The following is a 22,845-nucleotide window of genomic DNA, read 5'->3' as shown; positions in this document are numbered from 1 at the left end:
GCACACACACACACACACACTGCACATGCTGGAGTTCTGCTACACAAACATGATCTGGCCCTGAAATAACAATGGTAGCATCAGAAAACATTATTCACACTGACTGGAGTAGTCCCTGTCTAATCTGTGTTTTGTCTTGCAGTACTCCATGACAACCACGAGGACAACAATGTGGTCCATTTTGGGAATTCATATAATCTGAAAGCAAAAGATGTTATTTAGTTACTTTAACTCTGGTGGTTGTATAGCACATTGGTTGGCAAAAGCTCCTCTCTATACCTTCTGTATTGTTCTCAATTGCTGGACAACTCATCTGATGTGAAATACCTGGATGTGAAATATCATTCAACATAGATCTGCATAACAGGCATGAAATATCAAAGCGACAGTGAATGTAAAGGGTGTGGTTCTGGAAGAATCTCATCTCCAGTCAATGTCAGGCATCAGTGACAAATTGCATTTTGTGGGATTGGCAGAGATTTTTGGAAAGGAATGATATAATTCACAGTGTAAAACTTGATCATTTCAGAGACGGATTTACATTTTTACTGATTTATTTTTTATTATAAGCATTTCACTTTTTAATGTGTACTTTCATTTAACTTCATGTTGTCATAAATTAATAATATGTCTTTGACCCATGTGCATCACTGAGAAAAATCCTGACGGTGCAATGTTACTTCTTGGAGATGCAACACTTCTTTTCACGACCACGGGAAAGCACCATCCCCACTAGTTTTCTGAGCCATAAATAATTCATCCATTCTAACAGCAGTGTTCAGGTTTAAATGGTCTGCCATGGAGTCTGCCTGGGACATCAATGGCAAGTTTCTGAAATAACCCAATTTAAAGCAGGGGAAAAAATGCATTTATGTATGGTAATTATTCCTTGAGGCATTAAGGCCTCTGTCTCTCCCCCTTTCCGTTCCTCACTCGCGGAGGGATGTGTGTGATGTGCGTGATGTGCGTGTGTGTGCTGGAGGGGGGGAGGCGCTGGTTGGGGAGGAGCGTGATTGGCATGGCTTGCTGGATTGGAAGGAGGGAAGTTAGGACCGATAACACAGGGGGCGGGCAGCACCAGCTGTACTTACAACCCTGAGCCAAAGCTAGAGGACATACAGAATGAGAGGAGAGTGTGAACTATTGCACCATGGTCAACAGGTTTCAAGTGCAAAGGAGGTACACTACATCTGACACTTTAAGACATAATACATTGCTGTTTCACAATTTACTTGCACATTCAGAGGTTTTGAGAGCTACACTGGGTTTTCAGGGTATTTGGCTTTCTCCACCTGAAAAACACCACCTTACGAATAGGGCCTCTTCCTCCCTCTGACTCCACCCCTTCCTTCCTGCACCCACGTGACTATGCCCTGACCAAGACTCTCAGAACAAGAGTCAGCGTTCCACTGTGCCAGCACCAGCCCGAACCCTCCCACCTCTTCCAATCAAATCCAGTCTGGGAGCGTGTGTGTGAATCCCCCTCTCTGAGGGGAATCACAGTAACCCCAGACTAAACCCGAGGCCAGATGGGCCACAGCGATCAGCCCTAGGAGCATGGAGGGGATCTGGCTAGGATCAAACACCGAGCAGACTTCCCCGCAGCATACCACAACATCGCTATTATGACACTAGTAAAAAAAGACAATGAGCATCATCATATGACGCAAGGCTTGTGGTTTAATAACATATCACACATCGTAACTTCCTTGTGCGCTTCAAATGAGCCAAAACTCTTGCTGTGCTTGCAACCACGCAGGGTCAACACACAGCTACCATTCTTTGATCTACACTTTGGAACTGGCTCGTCAAGTGTTTCAACAAATATCCCGTAATAAATTTTTTTAATGAAATGCGAATGCAGTTATGCCATGGGCTTGGACTATGTTTTAAGGTATGACAGAATGTGCTCACCTGGTCAATATGTGTGGTGGGTTGTTGCCACATATGCATATACCTATTCTTAATATAAGTCAGATTATTCAAGACAAAGATATAGTTTGATCACAATCCCTGTGTATAATTTTTTTTTAGATAAAGGCATGTCGGCAAATATAGAATTGTCTTGTCCTGAAGTCAAACAAAGTCCACAAAGCGTTCATGCGTTGTTGAAGAGTTTCTCGACGAGACAAGAAAATGAGTTCAAATAGTTGTGATCTTCTGTCCTCTGACAAATAAATATGTGTAAATAGAGGGGAAACACTAAATGGTTGGTACCGGTACTTGGTTTATTGTTCAAACAGACAAGCTCAAGAGACTTTTTTCCCCCTTCTTCCGTAGTACTTCTCCTGAAATTATTGTTTGACATGTATGGCTGCACAGAGAAATGACTTCCCTTTGACAGCAATTTGTTGATTGCATTCTTGTGCACAATGGACATATGCCAGGGCAGTGATGACGGTCAAACTACATTGCACCTCCAGGTTGTTTTCACCTTCGAAAAGAATGATGCGTCAAAGCAACTTGCGTAAGGTCTGTTTCAAAGAACAAGACAAGGCCTCTTATCAACATTCATCTCCGCGGGTGTGAACAACAGCTTGACATTAAAGACCTTGATCTTCAATATTTATATGAATGGGAAGCGTTTGGTTCTCACGCACTGTAATTCGTTTGTTCCTGTCTGCCTCTGTTTGCTTGTTTGGAAATAGAGGACATACTGTACTTTTCCCCCTGGCAGGCTGTAATTCAGAGGTTAAGTGTGGTGGGAAGTGAGCGGTGAACAGATTGCAGTGGAAGCGTCGGTGCCGCTGCTGGCTCAGGGCTGAATGGGCCAGGAAAGCAGGTGGCAGATGACTCTTCCAATCCGGTTAGTGTTCATCAGAAGAAGTGTCACAGCGTGTGTACAGAGGCAAAAAAGAGGGAGAGGACCCTTGTTTCTTTTTTTTTTCTTTTTTTTTACCATTCTCTGAACAGAGCTGAATGGATCCAAGGAGAGACTGAACCTTAGGTGCTAATCAGCGTTAGTCCATGTCTGTCGTTGGCTTGTTGACTGTCGGATGTTTGGCTTCTTTGAGCTTGTCGTTTCAATGAATTAATATTCTCCTGCTGTAGAATCATCTAAAAATCAGTGTGACATTGCCAAATGGTTTGATTGTATAGCACTGTGTCTACTGAATATAATGATATTACATTGTGGTATTTGTATTGGAGAAGCAGGGTTGCATCAGAACAATAGCAAAAGTTGCAAAAAATGTGGAATAAAAACTCTGGGACTCGTGAGGATATGTGTATCAATAGCTGTGCATAACTACTAGCTGTTGTGTTGAGGAAACATGCAATGTCTGTAGATATTCTAAATGAACAAACCTGAATCTCCTCATTGCCAGTTGAAAAGGCACACCCTCTGTAGTGAAGGATTAAAAATGGCAGGATTTAAATGGATGCCAGAAACATGCTGGAAGAGTGCTGGTGGTGTGCTTTAATTCAGGACACGTGATGTGTGGGATCAGAGCAGACCTGGGTAAAATACGTATTTGTTTTGGATTCAAATACTTCTCTACGCTTTACTGATCTTGCCTGGTGTACTGGAACCAATGAAATACTCTCAAAAAAGTGCAAACCCTGCCTTCTGGTCACATTGGCAGGCTCAATTGCATCAGGCAAGATCAATTGAGCACAGAAAAGTATTTGAATCCAAAACAAATACGTATTTGACCCAGGTCTGGCTAAGAGGGTGTGTCAGTGAGGGGCCGAGGGGCAGAGTGTCCATGTAGCCGAGCAACCAATCAATCAGGAAGAGGGCATTTGACATTATGCTGATATCTGCAGGCAAGAAACTGCACTGCTGGCCAACCTCCCAAGAAGCATCACACAGAAATATCTACATTTAACTTACAAAGCCACTTGAAAGATGAAACGCTTTGTTTATAAAAATAATTGACCTTGCAGTGACTATTGAACATATATATATATATAAAATGAATCTTATGCTCCAGTTGTGTGTGTGTATATATATATATATATATATACATACACACACACAACTGGAGCATAAGATTCATTTTCAAAGCTGTCAGGCTCTGTACAGTGCTTCCTACATGTTTAATATATCCTACCAAAGGCTAGCCTGAGTTTAAACATTTTCAATAATTGTTGACTTCTACCAGAGGCCAATATACATTAGTAATACAATACATTCAAAGTAAACATGCAATACAGTTAAAACGTTTTAACTAGATCATGATATCGTTCTTTTTTCAGTGGCACTCAAACAATTTACTGTATCAGTGGTGCAGTGCCAATCATCCAGAGCCTTATTGACATATTTGGGTAATATCCATTAACAGTTTCAAATGATTATAAAAATAATTATATTAGATTTTAAAAAATATATGAACAGCATATTATAATGTAATAATGGTTTGTTTATATTTTATATTCGTCTAGCAAGCTATTTTCTAAGTTTATTCCTCCAGACTATTCATCTGGGAAACACTGAGACCATACTAAAGTTATATTAAAGACCTGATTAAGGAGCAGCACAGGAAATACAGCTAGCATATGTTATGAGTATGTAAAGGATGAGCTGGTCTTCTTTCATGCTTTATAGCCTTAAGGGATATCTCTAGTTGGGAAATGTCTGGGCATATACCTCTGCACTCACACAGAGGTGATTGAGCATGCTTGCAGAGGACCAAATCCCCATGGAGCTGCACATAAATAACTTGCTCAGCATTTCTGGTGACCCAAGTAGAAAAGCTCCTTCATCTGTGGTTTGTCCATTGAGATATTTCAATCCAGCCAGGTTGTCCGAGCAGTGAAAATTCCTTCTCAAGTCCCCCGCCATCTCTTGGATGTGTTATATCAATGGTTGGAATTAGATATGTGACTGTTAATCTCTAATGTACCATGGTAACACTACAATAAGGTCACACGATTTGGCATTAACTAATGTAGTTGTTAACATGAATTAATGATGTACAAATACATTAATTAAGTATGAAATTTAGTTAGTAGTTAACAAATACATGAACTAATGTATTAGTTACATGATTATTTATACATGAGCAAAACATAGGATTAACTTTTCATTCATTTTCCATTAACAATTACATTAACTGTTTTTTAATCCTAATGTGAACTGGCATTAACTAATGTAGTTGTTAACATGAATTAATGATGTACACATACATTAACAGAGCTGTACAGATTAACTTTTCAGTAGTTAACAACTACATTAGATAATGCCAGTTCATGTGACCTTATTGTAAAGTGTTGCCCTTACAGTTAATCACTCACAGCCTAATTAAACATGTAAATGCATGTTGCGTCCAGTCACTGCCAGGAATTCCTGCTTACAGAGGTGGGATGTATTCAAAACAACCAGAGAGAATTGTAGATGACACGCGGTATATTAATAAAACTGGCAGCCTTTATAAGGGAGCTGTCGCATAAATATTTCTGAATTTTTGAAATTGGATGAATCAGAATAACCCTGTGGTGTGATGCTTGCTTTTAACAAAACAATATCTTTTGCAGTATTCCAGCTTGTAAGGATAAGGGTGTTCCAGCACTGTGTATGGCAGAGAATGCTTATGATATGGTGGTAAACTGAGATTTAATCTTCAACATCTTTACGTTTTAATTTCAGTGGATATAACCACTAGCATCAAAACAGCATTCTTATTATATTATCTGCTATTATTCTCTGTAAAGCATTCAAATAAATGATCATAAAATGTGAACCCAGACAGAACAGTAATTTATGTAAACCTAGAATAAATGGAAGTTTTCTTCTCCTGAATGCACACGGTATGTCTTCCATTCATATTTACCTATTGACTGACTAAATGTGTTCTCTAGAGAAGAAAAGGGATATTAAAACTAGTGGTGAATTGGAATTGGGATTGCACAATAGGCGTACCTGTCTGCCTTCATTTTCTCTTTGAATAGAAGGTGAAACAAGGCTTGAGTCGCTGGACCAGGATTATTAACCCTTGGTGAAACAAGAATGTTTGTGCTCCGTTTCTGTTAGTAAAAGAAGAAGAAAAAAGAAAGAGTACTAGAGATTTCATTCTTTCCTTAATTAAAAGTCACCCAGCAGATGTGTTCCCAGGTTTGAAAAAACACCGGAGCTTTGTTTATTTTTAATTGCAGGTAGCGAGATTTTTGGCAGTAGTTTTAGCACTCATTAATATTTCAAGCACATTATTGTGATAGGCTTTAGTACTCAGGAAGGTGGAGGGGGCAGAGGTGAAGTGTGGAGAATGGAGGGCTTTAGAGCTGCTTAGAATAGTTGCATTTTTGTGCATAGGCTACCACACCTGCTATCCAAATACATATTTTAATTTTTTTCTTTTTTCACGGCCATGCAGTTCACGCTTCAGAACACGGTGCTGCTGAAAATATTTTGGCTCGTTGAGGTTTGGGTTAACAGCGCTTGAGGATCGGAGACTGTGGAGAGCGCTATAATATTTCCCATAAGCGCTTGTTAAACTGGAGTTTGTTGAACTCGCACAGAGGTTAATGGACTAACTCAAGTTTCTCCGAGCAGTGAGAATCACCCAGTAATTGAAAAAAAAAAAAAAACTGCATGCAACTCAGAAGAGCAACTACTTTTCTTCTTGTCTTGACAGTGCGTGATGGAAAACAACAAATAATTTTTTTTTAAAACCAGCTAATGCATCAACTTCAGTGGCATAAATTTAAGCAAGCAAAAATTAGCACAGATAACGGGACTTGGGGGGCATTTAAACAAGCCCAGGTGAGGAAAAAGAATTATATTATTTTTCTGAGGTATAACTGCTCTCATGCCAAATGTATAAATATAAATATTATTCCTTATTCTCATTCTCAAATTTTCAATTCCATGTCAAGAAGTAATATAATTTGTTTTCTGTCAGTGCTTTGTTGTTTTATGTCAAATGCTCTTACAGTATAGAAGGCCATTTCCTACATATTTCAGGTTAAAAATATAGCTGTATAAATAAATATGTGGGGCCAAAATACAGTATACGAACGTAATGTTATAAAATGATCTTAACATATTTTTATTTTATGTTTTTTAGCTGTGGGGATTCCCCACAGTCACCTACAATAACTGCATTAGACCACAGGTGACAAACCAGGCCAGGTTATTGAATTAGACTGTGCTGTCTGGATGTCAAGGTGCATGTGATTCATATTTTATGACTTACTTGGTTATTGCAGCTCTCATGCCAAAAGCAATTCTTATCAAACTTGATAAATGTTCATTGGGATATTATGGTTAATGTTTATAAGAAAACAAAGTGTATATGTGATTGATCACAGTAGTCATTTGTGATTAAAAACCAAAATAAAAAGAAGTTGTGTTTCCCTGTAAAATGTATTTTACAATGAACATACCCTTCCTCTTGATTTGTTTACAAAGTATTTGTGGGGGAGGTTTATTTCTCATTGAAAAACACAAATATTTTATCAGGAATTACTTTAATTCTCCATTATTAATCTCAAAGCTAAATCCATAAACCACAACAATAATAACAAGGAATTGGCCAACTGAAAATTATTCTATACCCTCTCACCTCTCCTCAATAAACTGACATAAATAAAACAAAATAATAAGAGACATTCAGCTACACAAGGGAGAAAATAAACACCTAAGAAAAGCACACAAACTTCTGGGTGTGCAAGTATATAGACCTATTTAAGAAAATCACACGGTAGCCTATGTCGGGGCCTGGGATGAGTCTCTAATCGAGGTAAAGTAAAGCTGTTCTTCCACCCCGCCTAACCACCCCAGAACCCCGCCTCCCGACCGCCAGAGACGTGAAATTGGTTTTGTCAGTGGTGGGAGCTTTGGGGCTACGTGTTAATTATTGATGCCGCTTGCGTGCAGCTGCGATGGAGAGCAAATGTGGTTGAAGCGTAGCCTACTGAACAGACAGAAGGGCGCAGTGAACGGAGCAGGAAGGGAAGGGTTACACGGCAACATGAGCAACGTCTCAGCACCCATCTGATGGCTGGTGTAACTCGCAATGAAGGCTAGGTACGCCTATAGTCAGGAAGAGATGCTCTGTGTATATGTAGAATGTATTGCTTGCCATCACCGAAAGCTTTCCGAATCATTTTTGGGGAAAATGCGACCTTGAATATGAGGCGTCAATAAACAGCACTTTTTAAAAGAATCAGTCTGCTATTTCTAAGTGAAATATGTCTTACCATATGTGTGGTATATATGTGTGACTGCGACTTTTCAGACATCCATTGCGAAGGAACCGATAGTCTACCTGGTGCCTTCATATTTAAATCAATATAGTATTAATCAATGTATATTTAGGTCGTCACATTAATCAGTGTATACGGCTGCAGTAGTGCCTTGCAGTCGGAGAATGAAACCGTGACCACACTGAATTTTTTACGTTGCATTTCAAGCTTCCACCCCTATTTCCAGCCTTATGCTCGTATAATTCTACCACGCGCTCGCCGCGTGGATAGCGCGTTTGTTGTGTGATCCCGACTACATAGCTCTCTATGGATAAAGCGCTCCCTTTCCTTCCTCCGGTGGAAAGGTCAAATTAACATTGCCAGTATATACTATAGCAGCAAGTATCAATGGCACTTGCGATTTTAGGCGTCCCATCGGCATCACCCACCCCCAAACACCCCCTTCTCCCTGCTCTTTCTCTCCCCTCCTCCTAAACACAACACGAGCGCACCTCCCCTACTCCGCTTAGCAGCCAATGAGATTCTACACCCAACTGACAGATGGGTCCATAAATGGGGTGTAGAAAAAAGGACGCTAGCACTTGCAATTCAGTTTCAGTGAGGGTTCTTCCTTTTTGTTTTTTTGTTTTATTTTGTACCCTTTCTTTGCTGCAAAGCCGCCGAATAGACGTGGGAACGATATATTCCACCTACAGCTCAGCAGCTTTCGACAAGCGGCGCCTACCGCATTCTCATCTATTCACTCAGGTTCGCTCCTTCTGCACTCGACTGTCCCCGGGACGTTCGAGCGGTTCGCCTGCGATCTAATTGCCACCTCCATACCAATTTATTTTATTTATCCTCCGATTCGCTACACTGTTTGTTGAAGACAAATCTACACGTTTTGTTGTTGTTTCTTCAAACTCGCTGAACAAGAATGGTCATGGTAAGCAACTGTTTTTAAGATCTCTTTGCCTCCAACAAACTGTAAATTATCTAATGACATTTTAACCATACTGATGCAGTCAAAAGATAAAATGTGGAAGTGCTTGTGCTCAGTTAATGGCATGTTGTAAATCTAAATTTTCAATGGTTTATGTATTAAATAAATTTGGTGCGCATTGCACATTGGGAGGTTAATTGTATTTTGGATTTCCCCGTTCGGCTCCTGCAGGTGAGCAGCGCGTTGCATTGATTGTTAGTGGTGGTCCTGTGTGTGTTACTTTGACTCTATCTGTGCGTGTGTGCGTGTGTGTGTTGCGTATGTGTGTTTTGAACTCGCACGCGCGTGATTTTCACGTTCTGTTACAAAGCAACAGCCGTGATTTATATGAAAGAAAATGTGTGAATTCCATTACAGATTATGCTATTGATGGACCCCAAGCTAGACGAAACGCACACTCGTGAAACTACACGTTGAAGTATGCACGCTGTTTGATTTTTCAACGGGATTTCTGGCGTACGAAAGAGAGGGACTGTATATCTCATTATAATAGGGTTTTGTTCCTTAGACGATGTATTAAATACGGTTATCTTTTCCCGGGATCATTTTGTTATAGCCTACTGTGCGGTAAATATCCTGGGTGTTAAAATAGAGTTATAACTGACCTATTTCAAAATACAACGACATCAATTTCATACTAAGCCTTTGAATTGCATACATCTTTTGAAATGTTAACCGTTCATGTTCGTATGATGTAGCATACTTGCAAATATGACTGTTGAAAAACGGTCTAAAGGTCCATTGATTATAAATTAATTTCTCCGTGGAATTAATCAAATACAGTCAATTGTAACATTCACGTATATGTACGTATTTGCAGTACTGTTTCCAAATATCCATGCATGCATGGTTAATTTACATACACAGCGCTGTGCTAGCAGTCTATTATCGTCAGGCTCAGTGACAGAGGAACAGTCTTTGCGCTCACTCAGTCAAAGAGCACTGCAACTGCGATTGATTGCTCGCTGGCATCGCAAGCATTTCTTCGCCAAGAAGGCTCTGCATCTGCGCGCTCGCCTGAGCGAAGGTGTTAATTTTCCTGAGCGGAGGGATGGATGGCTGCGGGAGCCAGTGAGAGCACTGCAGCGCTCTCTCCCAACGAGGGGGCAGTTCTGACCTCACAGATGAGGAGGAGACAGGGAGTGGGGCTGCAGTGCACTGCTCATGCCGAAGCCCGTGCATTCTCGCCCCAGCCTCTCAGGAAGGAGGAATGCCCGCTTTCTCGAGCCGCTCTCCGTCTCGTGCTCACTGAGAGAGTGCTCCAGGTGGGGGGAAATTTGCTCGGGTTGCGAGAGAAATCGGCTGCCAGCTCACAAATGGAGTGGAATGGTTTTAAGATGGTAAGGAGGCAGCAGCCCGTTTCGTGTATGCCCTTGCATCCGACAGCCTGCAGCAGCAGCGGCAGCAGCAGCAGTACCACTGTGCTTTTCTCTCTCTCTTTTTCACATTGATGGGCATGGTCTACGGAAATTTGGTGAATAGGAAGGTGCAGGTCATTTTGCTTTTTGTTTGTTTGTTTGATATTGCGGAGAGCACTGTGTGAGACTGCATGTGGAGGCCGGGGGCAGCGGAGGGGTTGAGCACCCATTTGTATCTGCCATGCAGGAGCAGGGTTTCAAGCTTACTGCATGCCTTTGTTAAATACTCTTATCATATCCGCTGTATGTACAGCATAGGTGGAAATCCCTTTGCCATTTTTTTTTGGTAAAGTCATGCATTTTTTAAACATTTTCTCTTTCTTTCCCTTCATATGTGTGTGCTTTTATTTGGTGGTTGTAATCCATTGCTTGCTTGTAAATTGCAAATCATACACTGTAAGGTGCAGGATATCAGTCGCTTGTTTGCACGTGTCTGTGTGCGATTGTGCGATTGTGCGTATTTGTGCCTCCTCTCACTGAAATGTTTTACGGACCTCTCGGCGTCCCCTCCCCTGCCTCAGAACCCTGCGGTAATGGATGCCTCTCCTCTGCATGCGAGACGTGTTTTTCGCTGGCGATCCCACTCTCTCTCGCACTCTCTCTCTCTTTCTCTCTCTGAGATGTGTGCTCATTGTTGACTGTGGGCTCGGAGTCGCGGCGTCTCCCAGCTGTCCCCCGGACTGGTGGGAGGCCGTGCCTGCCAGGGGCCGAGCCTGACTCGCGTCCGTCACGAACGAGGGCCAAGTGGCAGGGCTGGCCGAGCTCGGCGACTATCACGCCATTGCGAAAAAAAAAGCTTTCACGCTTTCGCCTCTTTGGTCTGACCTGTGTGGTCGTTCATGCAGGCCCGAGCATTTTGAATGTTCACGGTAGAAGACATCGTATGTCCAAGGCATTTGTAGCTCTGGTTTTAGAATACCTGTTTACTAAAAAAAAACGCTCTTTCTTCATTTCCTGAAGAACTGCGTGTTATCCCTGCACCAGTGAACGGCTGTGCTTTGCCTTTTTGTGCAAACGGAATTGTAATTCAAAATAAGACGAAACTCGGCAAAAAATAAATATTCCTTGCACGCCTGAGCGAGATCACCTCGCCTCCATTATTGATGCCGTGGTTTTGTCGGAGAGGGCTTTGCTTGTCTCTCAGCCCAAGAGAGGGGGGAGAAGGAGAGAGGGAGAGGTACAACGTTTATTGTGCAGAACTGCATGTGGCCGCCTTTACCACCCCCCCCCCCCCCCCCCCATCTGCACAGTCATCACATGTACAGCTGCCAGGCAGAGGAACTGTCCTGTCCCAGAGCTCTTTGACGGAAGTGCTGTCCAGTGCTGGCTTACCAGGAAGGAACCAATTGTGTTATGGCAAAACCCTAGTCTAGGTTCCATATAACATTGCTAATAAGTAAGAAGAAAGAAAGTGGCAACAATGTCAGTCAAAGAAAGGGCCAGGAGGCAGAGGGTTGGGGCAGAAAAGTGGGTGCAGAAAACGGGGAGTGTGCAGTAGAGGGGGGGTGGGGGTGGGGGGCGGGGGTGAGAATAGAGCTGTGAGGTGTGTTATCTAAGGGCGGCAGAGTTTTCACCTCTGACTGTGGTGAGAAAACGCTGGAATGACTACAGGGCCATGTCATCTTAAGACCCCCCCAGCAAGAGACAGTGGAAGAGAGAAAGAGCAGAGAGGGACACACGAGAGCTCATCGTCTGTATGCCGGAGGAAAGAGGGGAGCGGTGGTTTGGTGTTTTGCTTTTGGTTCCGGAGCATCAGGGGCTGTGGAAGAGCAGGCTCTTCCAGGAACCCTCTCGGTGCTTTCCCGCTGGCCTGAGTTCCCGTGAAGCAGGCAGGGTAAAGAGCTCAGGGGATGTCACCACTGTATGGCGTCTTATAGCGCAGAACGCGGACACGGTAATTTGTTTTACAGTCCTTGCAGCTGGAGATTTAATCTGCTTCTGGTGGCAGCGCAGGTGGGCCTCTGCGTGAATAAATAGCATAGCTGAACACCGCACACCTTTTTTTACTCAGGAAGGTTCTAAAATATACATGGTTCTCTCTCTCTCAGAGTGCATGCTAGAGCACAATTTTACTGTAATTTTGCTTTTGCCGAGCGTTATTGGATTTCCTGTCTGCAGCTCAAGATATTTACTGTTCTCTCAAGTCAGCTGTTGTGAATATTTGAAATGCACCACATAAAAGGCCTAATCAATATATATATGTGTATATATATTCCCTTAATGGGTTAGAAAAAATATTTTAACAAATTAAAAATGAGCAGAAGGCCTGTGTGTGTGTGTGTGTGCGCGCGTGCCTTTTGTGAGTGCATCAGCATATATGTGTATGTTTGGGCGTTTGTGTCAGTGCGTGTGTCGGTGTGTTTGAATACAGCTCTTCTCATCACTGCTGTTTTTCGTGTGTTTCAGCCACTGTTGCTCTGGATATGTGGTAGTGGACAGCGATTTAAAATAACTGACACTTGGCCAGATGGAGAGAGGCAGGGCGAATGGGAGCCAGATTAAGAGTTAGACAAACAAATTGAGGAGCGAGGCTGACTGAAGTAGACAGTGGAGCGATGATGCTGTACAGCACTTCTTTGTCATACCAGGGGTTTTTGCCCACCGTGATCAACAGAGCTGGACTTGAGGTCCTAACAGCTATTCCTCACTTAATATACGCTCCTGTAGCATAAATTGTGTTTTTGCATCACTGGAAACAAATTTGTTATATGTATTTAGCTGAAGCGTACATATATTTGGCTGAAGTATAGTTTACAAGTGTTTTTTTTAATAATTATAAGCTCATTTAAAATACAATACTGTAAATTTTACTGTGGGAGATATAATGCCCAATCGTATCTGCAAATAGAGATGTAAATAGAGATTCGTTGATAATGAATATAACCTAAATTGTCTCTGAAAGTTTCTCATGATGCTTAATTTAAACTGAGTGGAATTAGCCATTACTATTTACTCTATATTTTTACCATAAAAGAAGGCTGTTGTTTCTTAATTGTATTGCCTTGTTAAAGAAGCCCTGTGTTGTGAGGGTATTGTCATTTGCAAATACAAGGGATTTTGCTTGTCCTCATGAATGTTATAAAGTAAATAATTACAGTTATAGAGTTGTTACAAAACAACCTTATGAGATTAATTTTTGTATCCTCATGTAGGATTTTTTATTAGACTCTTTTCGGCATATATAGATTCAGAAAATGATGGTAGGTTAATCATGAGTTTATGGGTGAATACCTTGTAAATAAGCTGCTCTCAATCTGTATTCCTCAATTACAAGATTTTTAAAAAAGAATTCCTTCCATGTTAAGGCAAAAATATACATATGTATTAAAGAAACATTTAGTTGATAATTTAACATGCTTGAGTGATTTTTTAAAATGTGTATATATACATTTTGTTCTTCAGGAAGCTGAAACAAAAAAATTCTGTTATGAGAGGAACTAGCTTCACAAAGCAATGCTAATTCCTTTGGTGGAAATTCAGAGTGCCACAGACTATTAGATTAGATAATCATCTGGAAATACACAGCACATACAACCTGCAGACAAATACAGGGCTGGGGTCCCAATCTTCACCGTCACATTCTCAGGTGCATATTTAAAATGAATACCCTTAGGGAATAAATCTGAATGAGAGAAAGGGTATGCAAACCCGTAAAGCTGCAAAGTATTTTGCCATTTTAAAAAAATCCAGAAATGAAGAGTGAAACAGATTTTCTGATTTTAATGTTCTTGTATTCCTGTTTTTTCCCCCCCATCATCTCCCTTTCCGTCCCTTGAGCTGTGATATTCACGCAGACATTTGGGTTTGAGTGGCAGCTTCTCCTGAGACTGTGCACAAGCTGCACGCTCCTCTGATCTGCATTTTGCATCCCAAGAAGAAGGGAAAAGCAGCATCAGTAGCTGCAGCAGCAGGCTCAGTGTCATTATCGGTTGCTGTATCGCGTTTAACCGTTAGCGAAGCGGTCCAATGCTGTGACGTTAAAGGACGTTTCAAGGTCATTCACACAGCACTTTCAGATATGTAACATATTTATGCCTCTGTTGCTGGATGAGTTATCCACTAACCATGCAACATAGCATAAAAGTGAAATGACATTGTTGGCTGGAATAAAGAAAATATAACTTGAAAAACGTCAGTAGATGTGTCTTTGCAAAGACGCCTCGTCACATTCTCAGAAAAATCCTCTGGAGTGTCGAAAAAAGATAAAATTCACCGCCGGTTGCACAAAGAGAGAGAGACAGAAACACAGTTATAGTGAAAGAATGAGAGACAGAAAAGATGAAGCAGGGAATTTTTTTGATAGGCAGATCTGCAAACCAAGCCTGGGTGTTCCAAATGCACAGAGGTCAGGGGTCACGGCTTTAGAGCTGACAGCAGTTTCCACAGCGAGGGGAGTGCAAGGAATTACGGCATCTTAAATTGTAAATTCAATAGATTTTGTGTGACAGCTATGGTCAGAAAAAAAAAATGTGTTTGCGCACATCAGATAGCACAACACAAAATATGTTCTGTTAATAGCATTAAGTGGTTGAACACTACAGTAATCCACGCCTTGAATTTTACTGCTGTCTTTCTCCTTAATGAGAATTGTATCCTGCAGAAACAAGGTGAGATTTTGTGGGCACATTTAATCACTGTCTGGAGAGCTTGTCTCAGCTAAAGACAACAGAAGAAACAGGAATACATATATATCTTTGGGGCCTTCCAGTTCCCTTCCTCAAAAATAGATATAAAGCCTGTAATAGAAATAGTATAATTTTAATTGAATGATTTAGCTTTATATAAATTAAATAATTGATATACTCTAATTATATCGTTAGCACAGGCTGAGATATAATGTCAAATGACAGCACTGAACAATAGTATTCTGGATATCAAGAGAGAGATACACACTACCCCCTTTCCAATGAACAGTATTCTGCATCATAGAATATTGAACTAAAATTTATATGGGGATCACCCTGCAGTATATCTTCGGCAACCTACAGTATGAAGACAGAGAGTCCCCTGTGAGCTTTTTCAATTAAGACAATACCCACAAGGTACTGTTGGAAATTAATCTTGCATTGTGAATGCATTTCAAATTTTATGGTTTGGTTGATGTCCTGGCAGGGCATTATACTCTCGCTGTGTGTATAAATTAGTTTTTTTTTTTTTTTTGGTCTTATTGATGGGGTTTTTTTGCTCGCTGCTGATTGGAAGCATCTAGATGCTGCAGAGAGGAAAGCCCCCTGGGAGGGGAAAAAAACACAGTTTGACCTTCAAACAAATCCTTGAAACCCCATTGATCAATTGAAAAGTTAATTTTCCTTGTGGTTTCTTCTGCTGGGGCTATTTTACATTCGATCGTCGTTCATTAAGTGCAGCTTGTGACCCAGAAGCAAAAGAAGGGGTTTTTTTGCATTCAACACACAAAGCGTTTGCCTTGCAACAGAAATCCCGTCTTTGTGTCCTCGTATGAGGGCTTCTTCACTTTCAGGGAACCTCTGTATCTCTCTAAGTCTATCGTTACAAAACACCATGTTTTTCTCACGCAGAGTTTTTTAGACTGTGTGCGCACGGTATGTTGTATGTATGTTTGTTCACACGCACACGCATTCATGCATGAACGTGCGTGCAGTTATGCATGCGCGTGTATGTGAAAGTGTTTGCATGTACAGATGCATATGTAAGTGTGTGTGTGTGTGTGTGTGTGTGTGTGAGCGTGTGACTGTATGTGGGCTCATATTCATATTTGTATGGTTGAATGCATATTTGTAAGTGCATTTATTGTATATGGCTTTAGATCAGTTGCTGTGGAACATTAAAGAGCTATTAGAGTTGATTATTGCAGCAGGGTTGTACTTTCATTCCCACAGAAAAGCCTTGTCTTGCCTATTAATGAGTAGATATTAAAGTATATTCATACATAATACAAGAAAAATAATATAATTGTATTGATATAATATCATAAAAGTAAGATCAATGCCTAAGACAGGAAGACAATGCAATTTATTTGTTTTATGATTTTTAAGGCTTTTATTAAATTGTTTGTAGTCGTGCTGTGGCTGCATCTGAATTCTAATTAACTGAAGACATGCCATTTTTCTAAAAATATGAAGGGATGACAAACGTGCTGTTGTCTAATAAAACAGAAGATGCTCAACTGCTAGGCCAAAATATGTAATTCGATTCATTTTAAATTAAAATAATCTCACTTTTATGACAAAGCACAATAGCGCTGAATTGTCACAGTGTGATTGCATGTCTTAATGTTCATTTTTTAAATAAGTTTCATTGAAAAACAAAATGTACAAAAAATATACAGGTCATTAGTTTAATTTCTTATGTAAAAAATAACACTGAGCCAAGTTATATTCTTTGCTTTAAGTCTATGGATTAAAACAGTTGATAAACTTTATCCACTAAATGAAATCTAATTTGAAGGGGTTTTATTAATGTCTTCTGATCTAATACACAAAGGGGCCCTCTTTATAGTTTAAATATGAATGTGCATATCTGAGTTTTAAAAAGCCGTACCATTAGAGCCATTATCAGCGGCCTCAGATTTTAGCATTTGGTCAGCTACCTTAAAAATTATATGTTAATGGCTCACTAAAGGGCTAATTTGCCAATTAACCTATTCATTAAAATGTCATCTGAATCTACAGTAGTGTAAAATATTATGTTCTTTCTAGAATGTTTTTCATTCATTGCCTTTCCCTCAACTTCAGATGGACATGCTGAGACTCCTTTATATAAGCTTTATGCTTAGTAGTAGTGTGCAGTATTATCTTACAGATGATGCACACATTTGCTGATTCAGAATGGACAGTACCGAAAAGTCATTCATTTTATTTTGCCTTTTTGTTGTATTCCTTTGTAGCGTTAAATTTAGCCGAATTGTGCATAAAAATAGCGAACTGTTGAAGGGCACATTCTTACTTAGATATTCACAGCTCGCAGTTTGAATTGTTTTCTTTCCAGATTTAACATGAGAGAATGGACTACATAAAAGAACTAAATGGCAAGCAAAAGCTTTATTTGCATATTCCTCTTTCAATCCCACTCGAATAACTTTATGAAAAACACACCGGTTCCAGTGAATTTGAATGGCATGGCTCACCCACGCAGCCTGAAACTGTAATTCAGCGCACGCTGTAGCGCGTCTGAACTTGGTCAGCTGAGAAAGAGGCTGAGGGCGGGAAACGTCACGGCCGGCCGGCGCAGGTGCGCTGATCTGCGGCCCGCCAGCTACCTGTGGGGATGTCCCCGCGACACCTGGTGCTGACGCTAGCGCTTCGCTAAAAAAACAACAACAACAAAATGTCAAGTTTGCTCCTGGAATTAAAAGGGGAACGCACCCCGCGCGCCCGCTTTCGCGTTCGCAGCGCGTGCCCAGATCCTCCACGGCAAGGTCACCTTTATTCAAGACGAGCGGAGTCCCACGTGGCCGCGCGGAGCCGAGGGGAGAGGGGAGAGGGGGGAGCACGTGCGGCTCTGGCCGCGGCTCCAGCGTGGCGCTGGTGTGGGCGAGGTGGCGGGGTGTCTCTAGGCCTGTCACAGCGAATCAGCCAGAGGGGCAGGCCTGGCTGGCTGACAGACAGACAGACAAGGGCGGCGCTCAGTATTTTTTCTCATGCAATGATCTCAGATGCGTCTCGGCCTCCTCTGGAGCCGGCACTGCCACTGCCACCCAGAGGGCCTCCTTCAGAGGAGCAGTACACATATTCTCCAGGTCTTATGTCAGACCCGCCCCGCCCTATGATTATGACATGTGCGTTGCGCAGTGTACAGTGAACAGCACATTGTATTCTATATATTAAAGTATTGCATTCAAACTAAATAAAGGAACTTAAAAAAAAAATTCTATATAATACATAACATTTTGTACTGTACGGTAGGATCCATCCATCCAAATCAATATTATTCCAACAGTTATTCAGTATTGCTCATAGCAGTTATAATGTCTGTAGAAATTTATTGATACATACTGACACGTACACTCTGTATATATGTGTACACACACGCACGCACACACACACACACACACACTCCGGCACGTGCATACGGTTGACACAGACCACTCTTTTCTGTAGAGTGTAGATCCACTAATGAGAGGCATGCTTGCTGCGTGTAGAGTTGAGGGCCCAGCAGGCAGCAGGAGCCTGCGGAGTTTAGGAAGCATCTCCTTGGCTATCTGAAGGACGGGAGCTCCAGGGTCAGCACGGGATGGGTGGGTCCAAACGCAGCCAAGCCAGCAGGCAGGAGTCCAGGAAATTTCACCTTTCCTTCAGGGAGAGAACACTACCCACTCTAGCTACATAAACCAAAGCCTCACCTCAAAAAAACACGATCCTCACCAATTTTCTGCTTCCTCTGGTGTTGAATACGAATAGGGAATAAGCCTTGGGAATAAGCCTGTTTGGTTGGGCTGTAGCAGCAAGATTGGGCAAAAATGCAATCTTACAAAATACAAAATATCTATAAACTGCAGTGAAAATAGTGGTGGCTTAGTTTGCTCTGCAGGAGGTGCATAGGTATAAACCATGCATAAACATATTAGATATTAAATACATATATATAAATTCAAATGCTAGCAGTTAATAGTAAAAGTAAATACAACCCATTCCTGGGTGGCAGGAGTCATTGACTCTTCATGATATCAATGTACTGGGACAATTTACTTGCAGGGGGTTATGCCCTTTGATTGATGGTTTATGGCAAATAGTTTATGGCTCATGGAAGTCTCTTGCATAAAATATGCACATTTCATTCTGGGACGTGTATTATAATTCTGTTTATAAATTACACGGCTGCAAATTCCTTTTTGCATTGGTAACAGGGAGTGAGGAAGTACTGCTGTGCTATTTCCTAGTTAAGAGATTTGCATTTGGGATTTATAAGTAGTCTGGCGAGGTGGTAGATTCTTTTGTAAATAAATTCTTTTTGCCAAGCTGTGCTCAGCTCTAGACTTTAATATTGCCCGGTGGTCTATTTATTAAAACCTTTTCTGTGGTACAGGAACACTAAATTGGTGTCCAAATCTTAATCACATCTCTCTATAAAAACATTGCAAAGTACATTTTCCCAGGGAGAGAGTCTGGTATGGAAACTTTTTTTGTGTGTTTGGCTTTTCATGAAAATGTATGGCTAAAGTTTATAGACATTTTTGTTGACTGTGGTTGATTTTCAAGGCCAGGGAGCTGAAGTCATATAGTGAGAGACAAAATGACAGTCCAGGGAGGTAGAATGTGGGGGGATGTTTGATGTGCAGCTGTGTGCTTGGTAGGCAGCTCACAGGCAGGTTCGGGTATAAGGTCATTGACTGGGCCAAGTGAAACTGCAGGCAGTGCCCTTCCAGCAGAGTATCCGTGAGGGTCTATTTCTCATAACAGAACCTTTTTTTTTTTTTTTGGACAAAAAAACAAAAAATGTGCATGACACAGTGAATTAATTAATTTAATTCCAGACATTTATTTTAGAAAACTGGTAGTATAATGAACCTTACTCACTAGTCTGCCTTATGTTAACTTAAAATTATTTTAAAATATTAAAAAGTAACTATTTTAATTTGGTATATGTCATCTCCTCTCAATATTATGCTATGTTATTGTTAAGAATTTACTGAAAAAATATGATTTTATTTTATATTGCTTTAAGGCTAAGTGCCGCAGTAAGAAATAGTATTAAAGAGTGGCTTGATAAAATGAAACTTGCTTGCTCTCCAAATGGTTGCTTAATCAATATATACATGAATATCAACGCGTAAGATGTAATCTTCCTTCTCCCTCACCCCCTGCTGGTGGAGCTCTCCCATCTGCTAACCTTTGACCTAACGGAGTCCGCACAGATAACAGAGGAAAGGGGGGAAAGAAAGAGCATCTTCAAAAAGTCTTATTGATCCTGTGAAGCAGACTTGGTGGGGGAAAAAAGTAAAGCAGAGTTAAATGAAAAATTGCTTACATGCCGAAACATTTATTATTCTGAGTCACAGAAAAATCCATTTGGCAAAGCAGATGCGGATCGATGGGAGAGCGGGGCAGGGGGCTGTGGTGCGAGGTGTCCCAGATTACGTTCCTGATTGATCTGCTGCAGCTTCCGTCTGACCTGCAGGATGTGGAGGAGCCGGGACGTGCCCGGCGGCGGGAGAGAAAGCCCAAATAAATAAATAAAAAAATGGAAAAATAAAAATCAATGTCAAGGGGAACTTTAGTGACCCTGTGTAAAGACACAAAAATCACATAAGCTGTCTCAGCTAAACAGTCTTGACAGCCCAAAGTTTTTCTTTTCTTCTTGAAGCCGACGCACCAGTCCCCAGTCCACATGCCAATTTAGCTGCCGGCTAGCGCTGGTGGGGATGTGGGGGACGACTCCCCCCAGACAGTGTGAGTGGTAACACGGCAGAACATCACAGAAAAATCGTATTTCAGATTTTTTTTAAGAATGTTTCTGATACCATCTACCGCACAATGTTGAGGAAAGCTCTCGTATGACTTATTTATGCTACACTTCTCTGCGCATAGCAGTCTGTGAGCGTAATGCTGCCAACAACTACATCAGAGCAGAAGCCAAAATTCAAATGGAAAATAAATGCTCAGACATTCTATGGTGCTGTATTTATTCTCCTCGGGGGACGTTCATAACATCATCCTTTTTGCGGATCAGCGTGCCGTACAAAAAAAAAAAAAAAACGCTTGAATCTGGCGAGACGTTTAAATCACAAACAAGTGCTCCAGATGACCTCCATTTTGTGCCAGGCGCTATCAGTTAAATGATACTGCCGCATTCCTGATCCACTGCAGTGTCGCTTCATCCATCCCGGCAAAGTCACGGGAAATTGATTGTCTAAGCCGGTTTGGGTCGGGCCAGCTTTTTTTTTTGCTCGAAGCGAAGCAGCGGTTTTACCGCGTCTCTGCGGAGAAGTGGCTCGCGAGGCCCGCAGGATGACACAGGCTCTGGAGCGAGATAATGTCTACCTACCCCGGGTGTTTCTGACCCCACGGCCTGTGCCACTGTGCCTCAGAAAACATTGCTCACTCACAGGGATGCACAGGGAGCTGTCTCAGGCCCAGACAAAAAAAGCTCTGTCCTCATATTGCTGCCACAATATACAGGCACCTAAGCAATCATAATAAAATAATATTATTTGACAATGCCATTTTGAAACATTTAGAGAGCCATATGTGCATATATTGTTCATCAGGAATCTTTGGTATGTATGCTAATTGGTCCACATACAGTATGATATTTCAGTGTCATGATGCCAACAGCGATAAATATTTATGGGAGACCTTGTTATGTTCACTGAAGCATTGCTTTATTATACTGTTGCTCTTTGCAAACCTGTTGTGTCTGAATTATCCATGCCAAGGGTGAGTGTGTATGTGGGTATGTGTGAAGGGCAAGGGATTATTTTTGTGGATGTGTTTTGAAAACTGTACTTTTGTTTCACATTCCATACCATGAGAGCAGCATGTACAGTACATGTATGTGATACATATCTGTGTTTCTAACCTGCTGCACCATCTCACCATCCTGGCTTCTTTCTATTTCCAGGCTTGTTAAGAAAATGCAAATTTTTAGCATCAATATTCATTTCTATTAAACGTTGCCGCATCAGTAAGGATCTGTTACCGTCTAACGAGCACATCTGACACTTCTCAGATATCACAGATATTAAACAATCAAAAAAAAAAGTCTGAATATGTGCTAATATATGCTGAGGAGTGTGATACAGTGACCCATTTTGTCACTATTGCCTCCTCCTCTAGGATGTGTGATTCTTTCGCTTATTTGTTTAAAAAGAGAAACAGAGATCATGTGACTGATTATTAATCACCATTGCCTACATCCCAGCTCGTCCATATGTTCTCGCACGCTGTGCCGCTTTTGTATAATAGCACATTCTGGAGTACCATTTTTAAAACGCTTTAACAGTGCAATATGTTCGTCTCTGGAGAACCGCTCCTTTAGAATCATTACTACTGAGGCACCAGTAGCAGATGGGGTCAAAATGCTCTTGAAAAAGTCACATCTGCTCTGGCCTGTGTTCGTCCGTTGGCCATTAAATATTCAGCTGCATTGAAAGCCATTTGACCTTAGAAAATGGAGGGTGGGCCCACTTACATGCTGCCCAATTTCCCTTCTGAAAGGGACAGCTAGGCTGCATAAGAACTTTATTGTTGTTGTTTCTGGTATAATCTGATGCCCCCACACCTGTACAGTACAGGATGAACAAGACAAGAGCATAGCAAGAGAATGTGTGGTGCTCACAGTCGCTTGGATAAACAAGTGCATGTATTGATTGGTGTGTAA

At 41.3% G+C, this 22,845-nt stretch overlaps 1 protein-coding gene across 2 annotated transcripts in view; it reads left to right on the top strand.

Annotated features, from left to right (window-relative positions):
- The first annotated feature begins 10,102 nt into the window (after nt 1-10,102).
- elavl4 (ELAV like neuron-specific RNA binding protein 4) overlaps nt 10,103-22,845 on the top strand; it is a 53,777-nt gene continuing 41,034 nt past the window's right edge. Inside the window, exon 1 of one of the 2 annotated variants that reach the window (XM_064333327.1) lies at nt 10,103-10,470. In XM_064333327.1, coding sequence (XP_064189397.1) covers nt 10,186-10,470 — 285 coding nt within the window. In that variant the 5' untranslated portion in view covers nt 10,103-10,185. The remainder of the gene's footprint in view (nt 10,471-22,845) is intronic. The other variant, XM_064333326.1, reaches the window with a different exon arrangement.

This window comes from Anguilla rostrata, chromosome 4 (assembly GCF_018555375.3).
Source record: "Anguilla rostrata isolate EN2019 chromosome 4, ASM1855537v3, whole genome shotgun sequence".
Taxonomy (NCBI): Eukaryota; Metazoa; Chordata; class Actinopteri; order Anguilliformes; family Anguillidae; genus Anguilla; species Anguilla rostrata.
The sequence above is the reverse complement of the archived record's forward strand: the minus strand, read 5'-3'. Positions and strand labels throughout refer to the sequence as shown.